This window comes from Squalius cephalus (assembly GCF_949319135.1).
Source record: "Squalius cephalus genome assembly, chromosome: 8".
Lineage (NCBI taxonomy): Eukaryota > Metazoa > Chordata > Actinopteri > Cypriniformes > Leuciscidae > Squalius > Squalius cephalus.
The window spans coordinates 25,004,119-25,022,391 of record NC_137129.1 but is presented as its reverse complement, the minus strand read 5'-3'; the positions used below and the strand labels follow the sequence as shown (position 1 = coordinate 25,022,391).

The window sequence follows — 18,273 nt, the reverse complement described above, 5'->3', positions numbered from 1 at the left end:
CCTTTGCTCTGGCCATCAAGGTTGTCAACATCATAAGTGGTAAAGACATTCTGACGAAGATTAGTAGGAAGAACAATGCCGTCTACATTGTGTCGTTTACATACTGCGCGTGCCAGTGACTGTTTCACTCCCATGATTCGTTTATATGACACCGAGAGCCCTTGTGCATGTGCTTCATCGATGTCCCCTTTCCGGCGTCCACTTCCATGCAATTTGAGGCCACAATAAAGTGTAAATGGCATCTCTCGGCCCTTGCTATGGCGAATTGCATCATATATTGCAACAGACGTTGTTAGACAGTTGGACGGGAAAGAGCCATCGAATAAGTAGCCTGGCTGTAAGCAATACTTGTGTAAGATCAAGGCACCCCTCATTAACAGCAATGCTTCATCCTGGTTTATCTGGTTGGAATCGTGAGCGGTAACTACTCTCTCAGACACTTGTTCGTTGCTTGCGATATATGTGTCCTTGTCTTTCCGGTACTCTGTCCAGTCAGGGAGATGGCTGAGGAGGTATTCCTTAAACTATGTTGTGTGGGTCTCATAATAAAGACATGAATGCCCGCGGTCTTCCATAAGGTCCCTGTAGAGTTGTCGTAAATAGGAAATTGTAAAAGGATTATTTGAATACTCAACTAGGGCAACTATTTGTGCAATGGTTAGATGGTCAAACGTTGTCTCCCACTCATTGGAAGATGCTTCCCCCTCTGACACCCTGGAAGTGTCCTGAGATTGCCGCCTTGCTGTATCACGCAATCTAACATAGCATTTGGTGTGATAGTAAACGTCTGCTTTGTGCACATCGGATGCTTGGGTAAGGAGTCTTCCAAGAAGCTTAAAGTTTTTACTGGTTTCTGCCCAGGACTTCAAATTAGAATCAACATTATCTGTTACTGCCTTGTGAAGGTAACCTGTATCCTTCCCCTCACATATCACACAATGAATAGACCTATCACCTGCTTTAGGCTGGCATGATCTTAGTTTTTTTGGACTCACTAAAGGCGGGGCATCATCATCATTTTGCACTCTTTTAACACGAGAACTACTGCAGTAGCTTCTACAGCGTTTATGATACTTAGCATTGTGTGTTTTTAGTGTTTCTGCGATACCTGATCCATTATTCAGCTGATCAATAGTTACATTCACAGAAGGGAGAACATTAGCAACATCGAGGAAACCTTTTAGATCCCTTTCTAATGATAAACGTCCTTCCTCTTTGGGTGTTTGCAGTGGTTCATTAGCTTCTTGTTGGCATAGGCAGCATAAGTCCCAGATGATGTTGCTGCTGGTAACATTACTACCAGAGGTAGAGGCCATATTGGTGACATAACTTCTAGCAGTGGTCAATCCCCTCCGTTCCATCGTCAAGTATATAAATGAGAGTGATAAGAGAGACAAAACTGTGTTATTCCAGTGGTCCTCCTTGTGTTGTCTGAGGATGCGCCACAGTTGTCATGGCAACTCTTAACTCCCAACTGCCACTCAGAATTCAGAAAATGCAACTGAACTGTTCAATGCAAACTCATTATAATTAAAGTAATTTAAATAAAACATATATATATATATACGGATACATTTGTGGGAATATTTGTAAAGTATGAATGATCAGGTAGTTGCTTTCTTGTAAATGCAAATGTGGGGTATAAACATAGGCAATCACAAGCATTCCCGTGTGTTTGTCATGGTAAAAAAATTAAATAGACATTAAGTTTTCATTTGGTTCAAAATTTGTAGCCAAAACCGTTTTTCGGACAGTGGCCATATTGAATTTAGGGAATTTGGGGGAGTCCTAATATACCCAATCATAAATATAAGTATTCCTATGGGTTTCCCATGGTCAAAGAAGGTAAAATAGACATCAAGTTTGTATTTGTATCTCATCTGGCTCAAAAGCTATAGCCGAATCCCTTTCAGGCGGCGGCCATATTGGATTTTGCCGCCATCTTGGTCTCAGGGACCATTGGCTGGGGCGCCCTGGCTAAATCATTTCAGTATCCCCTCAGCAACATCTGTGCCAAATTTGGTGCTTGTAGATGAAGTTGCACGAACAATGGCGTGTAAGGCCCCATACTACAGCCCAAATTGCTATTTTGGACAGCGGCCATATTGGAATCGGAGGATCAAGGGGTCCAGATATACTGGGTCATAAATATAAACATTCCTATGTGTTTCTCATGATCAATTAAGCTGAAAAACATATCAAGTTTGTATTTGTAACTCATGTGGTTCAAAATCATTTCAGCTAAATCATTTCAGTATGACCTGAGCTACATCTGTGCCAAATTTGGCGCTTTTAGATGAATTTGCGTGAAAATGTGCTTAAGGCCCCCAACTATCTGCCTTTACGAATCTTTTGTTTCGATTCTCCTTCTTCTTCTTCTATTGATTAATGGCGGATTGCAAACAACTTTTAGGTGCATACCGCCACCTACTGTACAGGAGTGTGTAACATCATGCTATTTGTTTAAGTGTTCTCATATAGCTGGAAACACATGCAGATTCACTGAGATCGCGGCGATCAATTGAACAAGTGTCTATGGGTTTTACCTGATTTCAGATCAGTTTTATACATTTGTACATGTTTTATTTGTAACAACATTGGCTATTTGAATCATTCGCTCGTTTGATTCTGAATTAACAAATTCGGACTCTCTGTGTTTTCTAAGCACATTCCTGCCCAAAACGTTCTTTGCTAAGCTTATCAGAGCTTGTAACCTCCTGACTTCGAAATTACAAATCATACGCCAGGCTCCATAAAGACTGGAACAAATTGACTTTTACGACCTAAATTGCACCTTGGAGGATAAGTTCTGGACTCCAAACCCCCCCCTTTCCCTCTCTGGACCACAGAGAGATAACGAAACTTGAAACTTTCTACACACACACACACACACACACACACAAACATCCCTTTGTGTTTAAATTAGGATAGAATATACTTTAATTTATGTACAATTACATTAGGCATGTGTGATTTAGTTTGGCTTTATAATAAAGGTGTGGTTTTGAAATGTATTCTTTAATCAATAGTGTTTTAGTTAGAGAATGTTCAACAATATTCTCTGGCAATTGCCTTCCCCCCACTTTGCTGTTTTATTGCCTAATGGAATGTCAACTGGGTTTTTAGGAGTGGAGCAGAATTAACGTGGTAATCTTTACTCCTACTTAAATCCTACATTTTCTACTTAAATCCTAAATTTTCTATATGCATAACCACCGAAGAAATGTAAACATGGATGTAATTTCCCATCTCATAATTTTTCTTTTACGGGGTGTAGTTTGTGTATTCTGGTAAACTTTGGTAATAAGGTTAGACAAATCAGGTGTGTACCGTGTTTAGTTCCTCAAGCTTCATATCCATTTGTACCCTATAGGGTACAACACATTTTGGGTAAATCTTATTTCTAGACATGTAACGAACTTTAAAATGCTTGTAAATATGCATATCTTATGTAACTTGATTTTCTTAATCTTCATATGACGTGTGTGATATCGTTGAAATTCTCTCAATCTAACAGAGTCGAATTTCGATAGCAGAATGAAGTAATGTGCATTATTTTACACTTTTTCATATTTCGGGAGCCGAACAGCTCAAAGCTCATCTCCTCATGACTCATCCGAGTGGGCGTGGCCCCAGAGACAAAGACATTTTTCCCGCTTCAGACCTTTGGACGTTCATTGGTTGTTCGCGCGAACAGAGGCGTCAACCCATATTGTCCATAAAGGACCGACTCAGAAAATCCTCTCACTCTCTCTCCTGCTTTTACGAACCCTCTTCTTCAGAAGACCCATGGCTCCCTTTTAGGGAGCATTCTTTCGTATTCGGACTCAGCGAAGCAAACGCAGCAAGCAACTTCAACTCAAAGAAAAGACTCTTTTGAAAATCCCGCGGCCGCGCTCACCTGAAGACGCATGAGAGAACAAAGGCCCATGCGCGCGCGCCTGCCTCAGCACCACAACAGACCACATGCAAGTCTCGAAATCTAAATGCTGTTTAAGGTTGTATCTTCCCTTTTTCAAGGTGATCTGATTCCTTGTTGTCTGTCAAAAGGTTGCTGTCTGTGAGTCTGCCTAAAACTGTGCTTTCTCTGATCGCACAGGTTGCTTTCACTTTCGCTCGCTCATCCTCTCCATCTCTCGCATCTTCCGATCTCTCTCTCTCTATCTATCTATCTCTCTCTCTCTCATTTTCGTTATTCGTTATCTTGTATTGTTTAACTGTATTTGATGTACATAGACATATAATCCGTGTGTATTGTGTAGTTTGATATATTCCTTAGTTCGATGTATTGGTCCAATTATTAAATTCCATATGCCATTGACTGACTCTGATTTAATTGCCCATGTTACTTAGTCCCTGAAATGTTCGATCTTAGCTATATGCTTTATCTTGGTAGGCTACGATTTAAGTAACCTAATTTTAGTCTACAGACACCGAGAGTGTCTTTTCAAGGCCTGGAAAAGATACTCTTTCTCGTGTTTGTAAGAAGGATAATTTTCCTTGAGAGTTAATTTAATCTTACGTACAATCTGTTCGCTGGACAAACAGATTGTTTGATAACTAAATTAATTCCATTAAAGTTATCCCATAACTTCGAGCTGAAATAAGAACAATTGATGTATTAATGACGAACCATAACCCGTTATGGTAATCGTTCATATATCAATCTAGTTCAGCTGCGATAAATTAATGTAACTGTAACATACAAAATATTAATCATATTCATGATTAATTATTAAAATTCCCTATAGATCATTTGAGCTAATATTAATATTAATGTACGACCCATTGTTCTTACATATTTAAAAATTGTGGTAATTAAAATGTATAATAGTTAATAGTCTCTTATTGGCCTGTTAGCTAAGCAATCCATGGAACAAATAAAACAAGCCCTGAAAGAACACATATTACACAGACACTATCTTATAGATATTCAATCTTATCAGATGACAAGTTAATTGCATTTTATAGATTATACTTTTCTGTTGCATTTCCACTCATTATTCTTCTTTCAGTCTAATGGTTCTGACCAAGCAGGGGTCCCCAAGCGTGTGGCGTTTCGAACGATTCGATACAGTGAATCATTTTACGAAGCAGTTGGTTCAATTGATTCGAAGCTTAAGTTCCTCCCATCACTACATGGCTGATGAGTTTTAACCAATAAGAAAATCTAGAACGATGATTTCACCCGTATCTGGGCAGATGTAGTTAAGCAATGTTACTAAATCGACAACGCAGTCCTTACAGGTGCACTGCACCGCATAGATTGGTTTATTAGAAATACAACAATGTGACAGACAAATAAATGTTCAATAAGTAAATACATGTATGATTTTTAAAATAAGCAGCATTCCAGCCTAAAAGTTCGCTGCTTGCCTGTTACATTTAGCACCTCGCAGTAGCCTACGGGCAAACATATATTTAGAACAGGTAGATCATTTTTCATTAAGTTCTATTACAGGAAAGTTTGACATAGTAGCCTACATGTGTTTGGGGTTCGTTTATGGGATTAAGTTTTAAAATGCATAACAATTCAGAACCCCAAATCACTAATTGTCAGAAACAAAACCATGCAACCAGGCTGTAAATTACGGAAGCCCTGAACCGCAACGTAAAAAAAAATAAAAAAAATCTGTAAAAAAAAAAAAAAAAATTCTGAAAAAAAAAAAATGCTATCATTTCGAGATTAAAGTCGAAACGTTTCGAGATTAAAGTCGAAACGTTTCGAGATTAAAGTCGAACCGCAACGTAAAAAAAAAAAAATTCTGTAAAAAAAAAAAAAAAAAAAATAATTCTGAAGAAAAAAAAAATGATAGGCTATCATTTCCAGATTAAAGTCGAAATGTTTCGAGATTAATCTCGAAACATTTCGACTTTAAAGTCGAAACATTACGAGAATAAAGTCATATTTTTTTTTTAGGAAAGACCTGCGCTCGTGAAGTCGAACTGCTTCTGACATGGATCTAAACATAGCTTTTTACTTTTATCTGGGCTTTCAACAAAAGGACATTCTACAGGTGATAATCTACCAACATGGCATTACCATTTGTCTTAGGACGTTACAAAATATACTGCACCGGAATAGACTTTACAGGCGAAAACACTTTTCAGACTGGATGGAGGTAGCCAGCTTTATATCTGAGGAAACAACAGGATCCGGCCACATTGGGTACTGAATGATGCACTTAAAATGTATCCAGAACGGTGAAGAGGGAATCAGTGCGGTTACTGTTAAGTGTTCTCGACCCAGATAGTGTTGCCTATTATAGACGAGCACGAAAACACGTCAAAAACACTGCCACATAAGGTTTCGATCAGATTGTGAACCTACTCCGGCGGAGTCTGTGTGCTCGTCTATAGGCAACGCCATGGTAATGCATGTTGGTAGATTGGCACCTCGAATTTTCTTTTTGTTGAAAGCCCAGATAAAAGTAAAAAGCTACTATTTTGTGTAGATCTGAGGCAGTTCGACTTCACAAGTGCATTTCTTTACACACACACACACACACACACACACACACACACACACACAGACACACACACACAAAATTCAGAATTGGAAACACGCCCTATGCACCAGTGGACGCGCACCGTTAAGAATGCACACACACGCAACTTCTACAGAAGACTGTATTCTCTAAAAACGTTTCGACTTTAATCTCGAAATACTAGAAAAAAAAATTTGGACGGATTTTTTTTTTTTAACGTACTAGAATTATTTATTTTTTTGACGGATTTTTTTTTTTTTTTTTAAGGTACTATAATTATTTTTTTTGACAGATTTTTTTTTTTTTTTTTATGTTGCGTTTCAGGGCTTCCGTAGTTCAGGGCTTCCGTAGATACACAAATAAAAGTAGGCTAAACCCTTTACAGTTTAATTTTTCTTTTTTTCAACGCAATTTTGACTGATATGATAGCGTACTTTAACCATGCAGCAAACATTTTAAAATAGCTTGAAATACTTGCTTTAAAAATTACTTAAATAACTTTTTTCCCCAATTATGCTAATCCCAGATTATTATAATTAGTATTATTAGAAGTAGTAGGTTTAATAATAGACTTATCAAATGAAAGGATACTTGCTCAAAATAAAACATAGGCCTACACATGTTTTTCCAAAGCCCTGTAATTACCCAGCATTAAAGTTAAATTATTTAGCATGTCTACTTTGATTCCACACGTGTGGAATTATTAATTATTTCGGCTAATCCACCAACAGGACTACGATTTTGGCCTCACTAAAATAATTTTTCTTGCCACTCGTCATTAAAGGATTTGGACTGGTGCGATTTTATATGCTAATGACATTAATTAGGGTGCATTTACAAGGCGGAGATCTGAAACATTTCAGCTGCGCACAATTTCAAGATCATTTGCGATTTATACATTTCACATCTGGAAGAGAGCCGAACGCATGCTTTTTTTGTGCGTATGTTAATTTGTTCGGAATCACACGTACACACATTTGAAAAATTATCTTGTAAGGGTTTTAAAATATAGGACAATTTCCACGTAACATTTTATAAATGAGGCCCCAGATTTATAGACAGTCCATTCTGAATGTACAAACAGCTGTACATACATTTTAGTCTAATAAAGGTAAATGTGCTATAACTGAATCCATGTTTATACTTTAGTCTAATTTAAGAATAAATTGATCCCACATAAATAACAGACAGACATATACTGTACCACTGATCAAGTGAAAAATGATTGCAATCAACATTGTATAATTATATAAATGAAGTCAGTGTATTAATCAATTAATCAAAATGAATCAATTAATGTAAAACACTACATTACATTAACAATACACCACTACATTATCAATATTTCACAAGACATTCAAGAGTTTAAAAGAATATATCTAATTTCTATTAGTATTCAGGATAGTTTTGGGGATTTGTTTTTCAGGTATGCTGAGGATTATTTTCATTGGTATTAAAATTATCAACAAAAAAAATGTTTACCCTGGCCCTTTGGAAGTAGCAATAATAATACATCTGGAAAATTAGCTCTTTTCATATAAATGTATTTTTCTTTAGGTACTTGAGAACTTGGTCTAAAAAATATCAATCTCTTGAAATCTCTTGAGCAAAGTATTTAAAAAAATCCAAATTATATGAGAGAATATATAATTCAGCTATTCACCAGCAACCCCCCAAAATATAATGCTTGTCAGGACTGACTATGACAAATCTGCCATTACAAATTTTCCATGATGCTCTGCCTTCGTATCAAGGGTTCTTCTATTGTAGCAGTGATTGTTTTTCTGGCATGCTCTTGCCACTGGAGTCCTAACAGAGATACAGACATAAATATGTGTTATTTAGTTTATTATTATGAGTTATTCAATATTAGTATTTAACATTAGGTGAATAGTACATCTAAAAATGAATTACCAGGTTTGGTACACTTTACTCAGAGCTAGCTACACTGCTTTTGGTCATGTCCATCTAGGTGTAAATATTCTGCTGTCTGGACTTTGGCTGATGTTCAGCCTTCTCTAATATTCACATGTAACTCATCTTCTCTGCACCTCCCCCCTGGTTCCCCATCCCTGCTAGTTCAAACCCCAGGCCCCATAACAAGGCTAGGCATATTTCTCTCCTCAATCCCAATGGTGGATGGTGGAATCAGCTTCCCCTAAGCAGACAGCATAAATTGTCCCAATCTTCTATTCTGTTGACCACAACAGTCTAACACATGAAATGTAAAGCCTCTCTTATGAGTAAATGTAAATGATACCCGTCTACCCTAGCCCATGGAGGAACAGAAAAATGTCAAAATGTTCCCTCTGACAGCACTAAAATTACAACTAAATAGTTACCACATTGTTCACTTGCTCCACAGAGTTAGTAGGACTGTTGTCTTTACTTGCACCAGCACTCCCTTTTCCTGTTGAGGAACAGAGAAATGTCAGCGTGTTTCTCCATTGCTATGCATGAGATGGCATTAAATAGGGATGCACAAAAATTTGGGCCACAAAAATAAATAAATAAAAATGCAGAAAAAGGAGAAAAAGAAACGTGTATGCAAGACAGTGAAAAGTGTGCATATATGAAGCTTTGCACACCCTTCCTATGTGTGGATGTGATTTTTGGATTTCAGGAAAAAAAAGCATGAGATATATTTGAATAAGGGGCATATTTACCAGAGTCAGATGAAAAGCTTTTCTCACTTCCATCTTTACTGTGTTCCTCACCTAGACATGTAACAAACATATATGCAAGTTAGGCAGCAATACAAGTCACATCTGAGATTTTGAACTGCATTGTGAAATGTACACTTTGATTCCAATTTTTTTAGCAACTGCAGACAATTAATGAACAAGTTGTAAGTACATACAATTAACATCAACCTGGTAAATGGAATATCTAAAACATAATTATTATCTAAATTATTACGTTCCTCCTGAGATCTAATGGCATCACTTTTCATTACTGGTGCATTACTTGCACTATTTTCTCCTTCTGTAGAAACTGAAATGTCAAAGTGTGTTTCATCATATCCTGATACATAAGACTGATTACAAATTAAGAATGGGATTACTGGTACCTTTCAGAAAATTATTCTCTTCATCTTTGCTGGATTCCTTGACATCCTTGCTTTTGAAAACTAAAGAGCAAGACAGATTAAATAATTTCTGAATAATAAAAAAACAACAACAATGGAACAAAAGCACTAATCCATTGTAGTACTCTGTTGTGGGAAGACTAGAGAGGATTGCAAATAAAGGTTATTCAATCTACAACAGTTACAATCTACATGCATTGCTGTCAGAGGCAGAGATAAACAAGTGAAATCTGGTCAGCACAAAAAAAAAACAAGTATAGTTTTTAAGGGGAGGTTAGTTGATTGCAACTTAATAGATTTCAATGATGGACTATTTCAAGATTTTGGAATAATTGCTCACAAGCTAAGTGAAACAATAGATTTTTTTTTCTGAAGTCCTGTCAATTCTGACATTTAAAGAGCCTTTATCAGAGAAAAGCATTTAAAAGATTGTGCCGAGAATCTGTCTATATGTTGTTATACTCACAAAGTCTTTTAGTCTTATAAAGGTAAAAGCAGAGCGCTGCAACACAAGCTACTGCAACTACAGCTCCAATCACAATTCCAATAGCCAGGACAGGGCCTTCATTGCAATCCTTGCATTTTCCATCTGCAGAAAATAAACAAAAATAATAATAAAAGGACAAAGCTACTGTATGTAAAGTCTAAATGTCTACTACATTTAGAAAATTAAATTCCATTGTTGATAAGAGTTATTTTAAGGTGTCATAAAACACTAAACTACATTTTTCTGAGATTTTAAAAGGTTTTTGTGTAACACATTAATGGATGTTAACATTTTCGTCTGTAATTTTAATTGTAATAGAATCCTTATCTAGGCACTATTTTTGACTTTCAGGTTTAACATCTTCATAGTGTCAATGTCATAGGTTGTGATATTTTCTCTCATTATGGTGTACTGATAATTATTCATGAGACATTTGTACACTTATCCTATGAGAGACACATTTATGGATCACAAGTGTTTGTTTTCACTTAGTAAGTGTTTCTATGTGGCATAATTTCTCTTTCATAGACCCTGAGTCTCTGACACAAACGGGATCCATCCATTCTGTGGGTGTAACCCTCGGTAAACACTGCAGGTGTCATGATGCTCACAAACACTGAGATGTAACTCTAATTTCACTAAGCTAATTGGTCGCTAAAAACTTACACATCATGCTTTCAAGTTGTTTCAAGTAGGCATTTCCACCAGGAAAGAGCCCTACTCTAATGATTAAATACTTTCACTTTACCTACCCCATTTGACAATAATTGGTTCTTTGAGAGTTTTGTGGGACACAAAACAGTCATATTCTGCTTTTTCATCCTCCTTGATGTCCACACTCTTCCTCAACTGGAAGGTTCCATCATTGTTTGGTCTGGTTCCTGTGGATTCAATCTCAATTTCAGGCAGGGATGTGCGATATTTTCTTATGGTCAACATCACATCTCTGGGGTAGAAACCAGTGGCCATACAGGTGAGTCTCAGCTTAGTTTTGTCACTGGTAGACTTTTTCGCAAACACATCAACCTTTGGAGGAGCTGCAGACACAGAAGTCAGTTTATCAATCAGTTATATCTCTATGACAGCTGCAGATAATCAACAAATACAAATACTCTACATTTACTCACAGCCCTTTTTGAGCTCCTCATCTCCATATTCTCTGAATTTGTTGAGCCAGTCCACACACTCTTTCTCCAGGTAGCCCTTGGTGTACTGGTTCAGGATGGGCACATTATCCCATTTCCTCTTGGTTGGAAGAGCTGCATCAACTGGGGCAACCCACTGAGATGACTCATCATCAAAAGACAGGAAGTTATCGCCATCATAACTGTACTCATCAATGCCTTTGGAAAACTTCTGTTCAATTCCATCTTGATAAATTTCACACCCATGTCTCCACTGAAGAACATGAACATCTGAAAGGGACAGAAAACAAAATGTTTTTCAGATGATAATAACAATATAACATGAAAATGATATGTATATGCAGGTAAATATGTATCAATATTTCTCACCTGAATTATTGTCTCTCATACGGTCCATCAGAATTTTGACATTCACATTAAACCACTGTTCTTTGCTCTTTCTTGATTGGGTGCCTTTTTCCCAGTAATCCTCCTGCATTTTCTCTTTCATCCAGTGCTGTGTGGGAATCTTTCTCTTTTCCTTGCTATTGTAATAGTCAATCTGTCTGTCATCTAGAAGACCCATAGCTGTGAATTCATAGATGCCTGGCAGATCGACAGGTTTGGACAAGGCTGTGTAAATGTAGTACAGGGAGTGTTTGTCTGCAATGCAAAGGAATAAAAAAAAACTATTTAAAAAATAGAAATTCACTCAGAATATGGTGATATAAATAAAATCAGCCATGGACATTTGTGATCATACAAGGTCTATTATTTTTATAAATATATGATGACATCGTTTATGCCAGCAGGAGGCGACAACTGACAATTTTCATTTATGTACAAACACCATTCTGAGATAAACAATGGATGATTTGCCTGTGGCTTTATTGGAACTATTTTTGCTTATGGAGCAAAAATAGACACAGTAACTGCCAATATTGTGTCTAAAACACCCAGCTGACTGAGTTCCACATTCATCTGTTAAATGTTAGCCTATAGTTTCAAAATGTTCATAGAAAATTCAAAAGTAACGTTCCCATAATGTTTGCAGAATGATAATAAAATGGAATGTTCCCTTAACATTCGTAAAGCATTAAAAACTTAAAAACGCAAAGTATTCAGTGAACATTCAGAAATAATATTTTCATGACTTAATGGGGAACAATTCGGTAACACTTTATTTTACAGTGCTAATGTTACGAACTTAATAACATAATAACAGTAATAACAATTACATGCAACTAACACTAAACAAACCCTAATCCTAACCCTATAACATGTTGAATAGTACTCAGTAGCCTACTTTTGCATTGTAACAAGGACACCTTAAAGGAAAGTGTAACCTAGTCTTCCTCTGTGATCTTGTATTTCAAGAACTAATATAAATTCATATTTTGTTAGCCTATTAAAAATCTCTCAACATTTTTCATAAAGATTTTTTAGTGTGACTGGTGAAGGATTCCTCTCTTTTAAAAGTAGCCTAAATCATAATGAACTAGAAAATATTTTTTATATGTTTCCTATTGTTTCCTATTTTTCTTCCCTTTCAGATGTTGAATCAAAGACGGTTTGTTTTAAATAGTGCAACACGTCATTCTACTCATTACGAAATTTATTTTTAATTTTACGAAAATACGAAAGTCGCAGGTAAAAAGAAACATTTCACCTTTATTATAGTAGGGCTAGTTAAAAGATCAAGATGATTTAACTCGTAAACCGTTTTTACAAACTGTACAAACTGTTATGTCAAGGAAGCTCCTGAACCGAAAGTAGGCTAGGCCTATTTCAATAGACTTGTTTACCTGCGCCATTTTACCGACACGCCTAGACACCAAAACAGACTTGAACATATGGGCATATTAAAGTTTCGGGCATTTTAGTAGCCTATATTCTGATAGTATATAGTAATGAATGTTTTGAGAAACTGCAATAAATGACAACGCTTGTTTTACTTTCAGTTTTAAGAACGAAATAATCTTATCTTATTCGAAATAACAGCAGACTCACCGCTCCAGGCAGGTACAACAGCACAGAGTAGAACTGCCGAACACAAAACGGTGAAAAGTGCCATTTTCAAGCCTGTTAAAGCTTCGCTGCCTTTTCTGTGTCTTCCTCACCTGACGACTCCAGTTTAACTGACACCAGTCGGACAGGTTAATATATAAATCCAAGCCTCCATCCACACCCCTTAGAGATCTTTAACCAATACTAAAACAGACAGCGCAGCGTCACTTAAAACTTGGAGCGGAGATAGTCACTAGTTTCTGCTCGTCTTGTGATGTTATGAGTCAAGACGTTTGTATACGGCCTTGTTCCTGTTGTTATGTGAATATCATTTCATAACGTATGCAACTCAAAATATGCTAAATTTAATAGGATTAAACGAAATAAGCTTTATTTATTGGATTTCCTACAATAATAATAGGCTTATAGGCTATATGTAAACCATTAGGCCTATATCTATAAGGGACTAACAGTCGGTGGACTAAACTGGACAGCTTTTAATTGATTTGGCATTGACCTTTTTCCATGCTTTTAGATTTATTCACAAAGCTAAAAGTAAGCTAAACTAAAAGTAATAAAACAGCAATATGTTTCATGCAGTCATTCTGTATTTAAGAATTTAAAAAAGTGTGAAAACAGGAGAGAAAAAAAAAACAATTAGACCAATAGCTAATTCCCCTTGACTGGGTATTGCTTCATCAAATGTTTTATCATCAAGCCCATCTTTGTATTGTAATTTCAGTGTCCATGCATTCTGGGTAATTAGTCTATAATACACACAATCATTTTTCAAACTACAAAGGAGATCTATAGCAGTTTAGTTATTGCTCGCTATATGTTTAGTTATCTCTATGCCATTCTCTTTCACATTTCATTGCCACAAAAAATAATTTGGCATTTTCTACTGTCAGAAAGATTCATAGTCTACTGTATATTGATGTTTTTCAAACCAGGAAAATTATTTTAAGTCATCAGGAATGTAGGTGTGTAATTACTAGTATAATTAATATAATTACAGGCAATCTCAGTAGACATGTCTATTTTTAATGTAGCTTTTAATTTAAACTGATAGAGATTTGCTCACTGCAGAGAAACCGGAAGTCGAAGATGTTTAATGATAGTTGCCAATTTGAGTCAAAGACAGTATACATGTAAATGTTGTAGGCCAGTAAGAGCTGTGCGTGAAAACCACACTCCCCTGATCTCATACACATATACCTAGCTTATAACCTTAAGTAAGAAAGATGTTTTGTGGAAAAATAGGTTAGGACTGCAGAATATTTGTTAACAATTTTTAATAAATGTCATATATTTGCATGTTTTTTTTTTCTCCATGAAATAAACATAATTTCTGTGTTTCTACTTTTTTATTAGCAGACAACCCCACCACCACCACCACCACCCCCCCCCCCCTACCCCCCACCCCCCATCCCAATTTTCCAAGGACATTCCTGAAGGGTGGTTTTGTCAGATTTATCCCACTTTTAGGGACACATTTGTTTCCAAAGTATAGTTATGTAAATCCACACAGACATACACACACATATACACTCTTTCCCCTTCACTTTCTGCCAAATCGAAAGCCAAATCCTCCTTTCTGTCTGTTGAAGGCTTGCAAACCTCCTGCAATAGAAGTGAGTGCCTCATTCCGCTTCTCTCCACCCTCTTCTTCCACCTCTCCCCCCTGTGGATAAGGCACAGGCACTATATGATTGTCTGGGAATGTCCCCATGGGTCTCCGTCCCAGCTCCTCTCTCTTCTGGTCCTTCACCGTGTCCCTCGGTCCCCATCCCAGTTCTGCCTTCACCCTCTCCAGAAGCTCCTTGGGTTCTGGCTCTTGAATCAGAGCCCAGGGCTGGAGCGTCGCCACTGGCCTGCCATCTGGACCTCCCAGCGAAGCCTGCAGCTGGAGCATTGCCGCTTCCCACTCAGGGTTGTCCAGTGTAGGCAGATAAACCATGGGATGGTTGGGCAGCATTAGACCTCTGGGAGGCTGAACCAGGAGCACCAGCAAAAAGAAAACTGTGGTTTGAAGAGTAGAGGAGAGATGGAAAACCTGGGATTTCATCTGAAATTTAACAAAATAAAGGAGAAGAGTTAAGAGAATTCCTTCCAAAAAGAGACAAATATCATCCTTAACTGACTTAATTTTTCACATCAAACCAATTGTAGGACTTACCTTGCAGAGTGTTCTGAATCTCTATCCATCAAGCCATCTGCTTGTAGCTTCTTTAAATACCCTACCCATACTAGATTTGTTCATTGTCAATGACTAGACAGCTGTTTGTTAATTGGTTAAAACATCCATGTGACGCACAAGACCATCTCCACAATGTCATCAAAATTCCTTTAACTAGGATACACAGTCAGCTTAACTGGGAGAGATGAAGTGGACAATTACTGAAAATGGTCATATATGCAATCTAACACACAAAGCCTCAAGTTTGTACCTCACCAAGAGGTCTGAGAAATACCAGGAAGAATTTCGCCATTATCTCCTTATGGTTAGTGTTGTTATGTCTCAGGGTGTTCTGAGTATAATATTTGTTGTGGGGAAATGCTTGTGTGCCCTGTGTTGTGCTCTCCTCCATTTCTCTCCATCACTCTCTCACTCAGGTTAACTACCACCTGCTGCAACTTGTTATGAGCATGCCTGAGACGGAGCAGAGGAGAATAAAAGGAGCACTCAGAAAATGCTATACTGAGGAACACTTCTCCCCAGCTTTAGACTGAAAACTGTCTGTCTGTGTGCTTGCTAAAGTGAGAGCCCTTGCTGATAACTCTGAGTTAGGAGTGGGTCCTATACTTGTTCTGTTCTGTGCTAACAACTGTTCATTAGTGTTGCTTACCTGTTTGTCCTTTTAACTAAAGAGTATTGTATTCTCCTAGAATTAACTTCATTTGCTCTGCCTTAGAGCTTTACTTGTGGGTAATTAAAAGGAACTGCTCACGTTTATTGTCTCTATTGCTTATGGTGTTAGCTGCAGGGAGACAGTGCCTTTTTTTATTGTGTATTCTTTGTTTCTCCTGTTTTTGGCTAGAGAGGAAAAATGCTCAGGGAATTTTATGTTGTTGATTTTCATCTTTGTTTTCATGCAGGTAGGTAGCCAGAAATGGGCATAAATACATGGAAATGTATTTAAAATACAAATACAAAATACTGTGTGAAAAAATGTATTTAAATGCAAATACAGTATTCTGTATTTTGAAAATACACAAAATACATGTGAAATTGGCCATCCAGTGCAGGTATAGGTCACAGTGAATGAAGAAACTACATAGGCCTACTTTTCATTCCTAACCACATCTCTGGCCTCTCTTTCTTTCTTTCTTTCTTTCTGGCAATTACAAATATTCTTATGCAAAATAGCAGGCATTTATATATTTATTTCTGGTTACAATGTAGTCTATTACTTGTGGTGAACACTATTAAAAAATTCATACTGTATGTAAAACTGTGGGAACCTTTTCTGCTATCTAGCAAAGAATATGGATGGGCGATATGACCAAAATCTCAATTTTACTTCAGAGTAACAATATCATGGTTTCACAATTCTCAATATCAGTTTTGATTCCACAGCATAAACTGAATTTCAAACTCTTTTGAGGTTTTTTTCTTTTTTCTTTTTCTTTTTTTGCAGGTAGTCCAATGCTTTTTAAGTACTTTTATGTTTATTTTATGTATAGTTTATTTGTTTCTATAAGTTTATTAAAATTAGAAAGTGTATCTAAAATTTTAAATTAGAATTAATTGAGATTCATTTGACACTATTTACCCCTTTTTGATTATTATTTTTTATGTACAATAAAACTAAAAGCTGGAGATTTTTGTGGTGTACTCCAACGTTCCAATAATTCCTGCCCACTAAAAGGTGCACGGATAAATTTGCTTAACTTACAAAAAGGGCCCATCTATGTAAACGATTTAGAAAAAGCTCCATCAATTCAAACTTTATATCATCGCTATGATATGTTGTGTCATATCACCCAGCCCTAACATGCAGTAATGCTTTAAACACATTTGACAAGCTAGTTGATAAAAATCAACAACCGGTCAAGACTGATTGCTATTTTCCCACTTGTCTGTGCTCTTTTATTCTTTCATGTTAACTGAAGTGAATAATGCACTATTTTAACTTTAATCAACAAGTAGAATTGATCATGACATTCTCACCTTATAAAAAAAATTATAAAAAAATTGTCTGAACTAGTTGATGCACAAAATCAGTACCCTGATAAAGAGGTTGACTGGCAAAAAGTATTTTATGTATTTTGAAAATACAAAAATACTCATCTTAAATGTATTTAAATACAAATTACATTAGATTTTTTCCAAAGGCTTTAAAATACAAAATACAAAATAGTATTTTGTATTTAAAATACGTATTTTACATACATGTATCTGAAATGCCCATCCCTGTAGGTAGCTCTTCTAAACCTTAGTTAGCTTATGTTTTGTTTATTACTTGAGTTCCCACTCTCTCCTGAAAATGTATTCTCTTACCTTTGTTAAACGTTTTGCTATATGGAAAATAAACATTATCTTACTTCCTTTTTCTTAAAAACGTGTTATGTTTTCACTCTGAAACTGTGGATATAAGTGTGTTCTCCCTGTATCTTTACATTCAAGTAAACAAATACTTACTGCTTCCTTGCTTGCGCATTCGGTGGACGCATGTCTGGATTGTATTTATACTAGGCTACACACATTGTTTATGGTCGAGAAGTTAAGTTCTTTATCAAAGGCAGTACTTATATTATCACAGAAAACAGATTTGAAATGAAAAAAAAGAATCATTTGGAAATGCCATAGCAACCACCAAGCATTCAGTCAGAAGACCTTAGTAACCTTTTCAGAACATTCTCCTTAGAAACCTATCTATCTGTCTATATTTATAACTTTCAAACTTTAAGGATTTGTTAACTTTCAGGCAAAGGTTTTTCAAGCCAACATTCACATTTTGATAGATTTGCTGATCTCACTGACTGATCCAACAGCATTCCTGTCAGGACATGCTCTCTAAATGGAATTTAGCAATGCAGCTAAACATTACAAGCTGTGATTATGAAGTATACAAA

The 18,273-nt window shown here is 36.5% G+C and overlaps 2 protein-coding genes across 4 annotated transcripts; both read right to left on the bottom strand.

Annotated features, from left to right (window-relative positions):
- Positions 1-7,136: 7,136 nt before the first annotated feature.
- LOC307163199 (H-2 class I histocompatibility antigen, Q10 alpha chain-like) lies at positions 7,137-13,517 on the bottom strand. Of its 3 annotated transcripts, none has more exons than XM_079879173.1 (10): positions 13,198-13,517; positions 11,578-11,850; positions 11,191-11,478; positions 10,816-11,100; positions 10,043-10,165; positions 9,559-9,618; positions 9,408-9,482; positions 9,155-9,205; positions 8,831-8,898; positions 7,137-8,297 (listed from the first exon to the last, which is right to left on the bottom strand). In XM_079879173.1, exons 1-10 carry the CDS (start codon positions 13,259-13,261, stop codon positions 8,250-8,252), a joined length of 1,335 nt encoding a protein of 444 aa, XP_079735299.1. In that variant the 5' UTR covers positions 13,262-13,517; the 3' UTR covers positions 7,137-8,249. The 3 variants fall into 3 exon arrangements, with proteins under 3 accessions (XP_079735299.1, XP_079735300.1, XP_079735301.1); XM_079879174.1 differs by having other exon boundaries at positions 9,408-9,473; XM_079879175.1 differs by lacking the exon at positions 9,408-9,482.
- Positions 13,518-14,659: 1,142 nt separating this feature from the next.
- On the bottom strand, positions 14,660-15,387 carry qrfp (pyroglutamylated RFamide peptide). The gene is made up of 2 exons (XM_079880049.1): positions 15,374-15,387; positions 14,660-15,262 (listed from the first exon to the last, which is right to left on the bottom strand). Exon 2 carries the CDS (start codon positions 15,260-15,262, stop codon positions 14,756-14,758), a length of 507 nt encoding a protein of 168 aa, XP_079736175.1. The 5' UTR covers positions 15,374-15,387; the 3' UTR covers positions 14,660-14,755.
- Between the last annotated feature and the right edge of the window lie 2,886 nt (positions 15,388-18,273).

Excerpts from the sequence above, each read along its gene's own strand:
- LOC307163199 (XM_079879173.1), bottom strand. The coding sequence starts at position 13,261 with ATGGCACTTTTCACCGTTTTGTGTTCGGCAGTTCTACTCTGTGCTGTT. Across the intron at positions 11,101-11,190 it reads TGAGGAGCTCAAAAAGGGCT|CTCCTCCAAAGGTTGATGTG; the intron begins GTGAGTAAATGT and ends CTGTGTCTGCAG. Across the intron at positions 8,899-9,154 it reads AAGCTTTTCATCTGACTCTG|GAAAAGGGAGTGCTGGTGCA; the intron begins GTAAATATGCCC and ends GTTCCTCAACAG.
- qrfp (XM_079880049.1), bottom strand. The coding sequence starts at position 15,262 with ATGAAATCCCAGGTTTTCCATCTCTCCTCTACTCTTCAAACCACAGTT.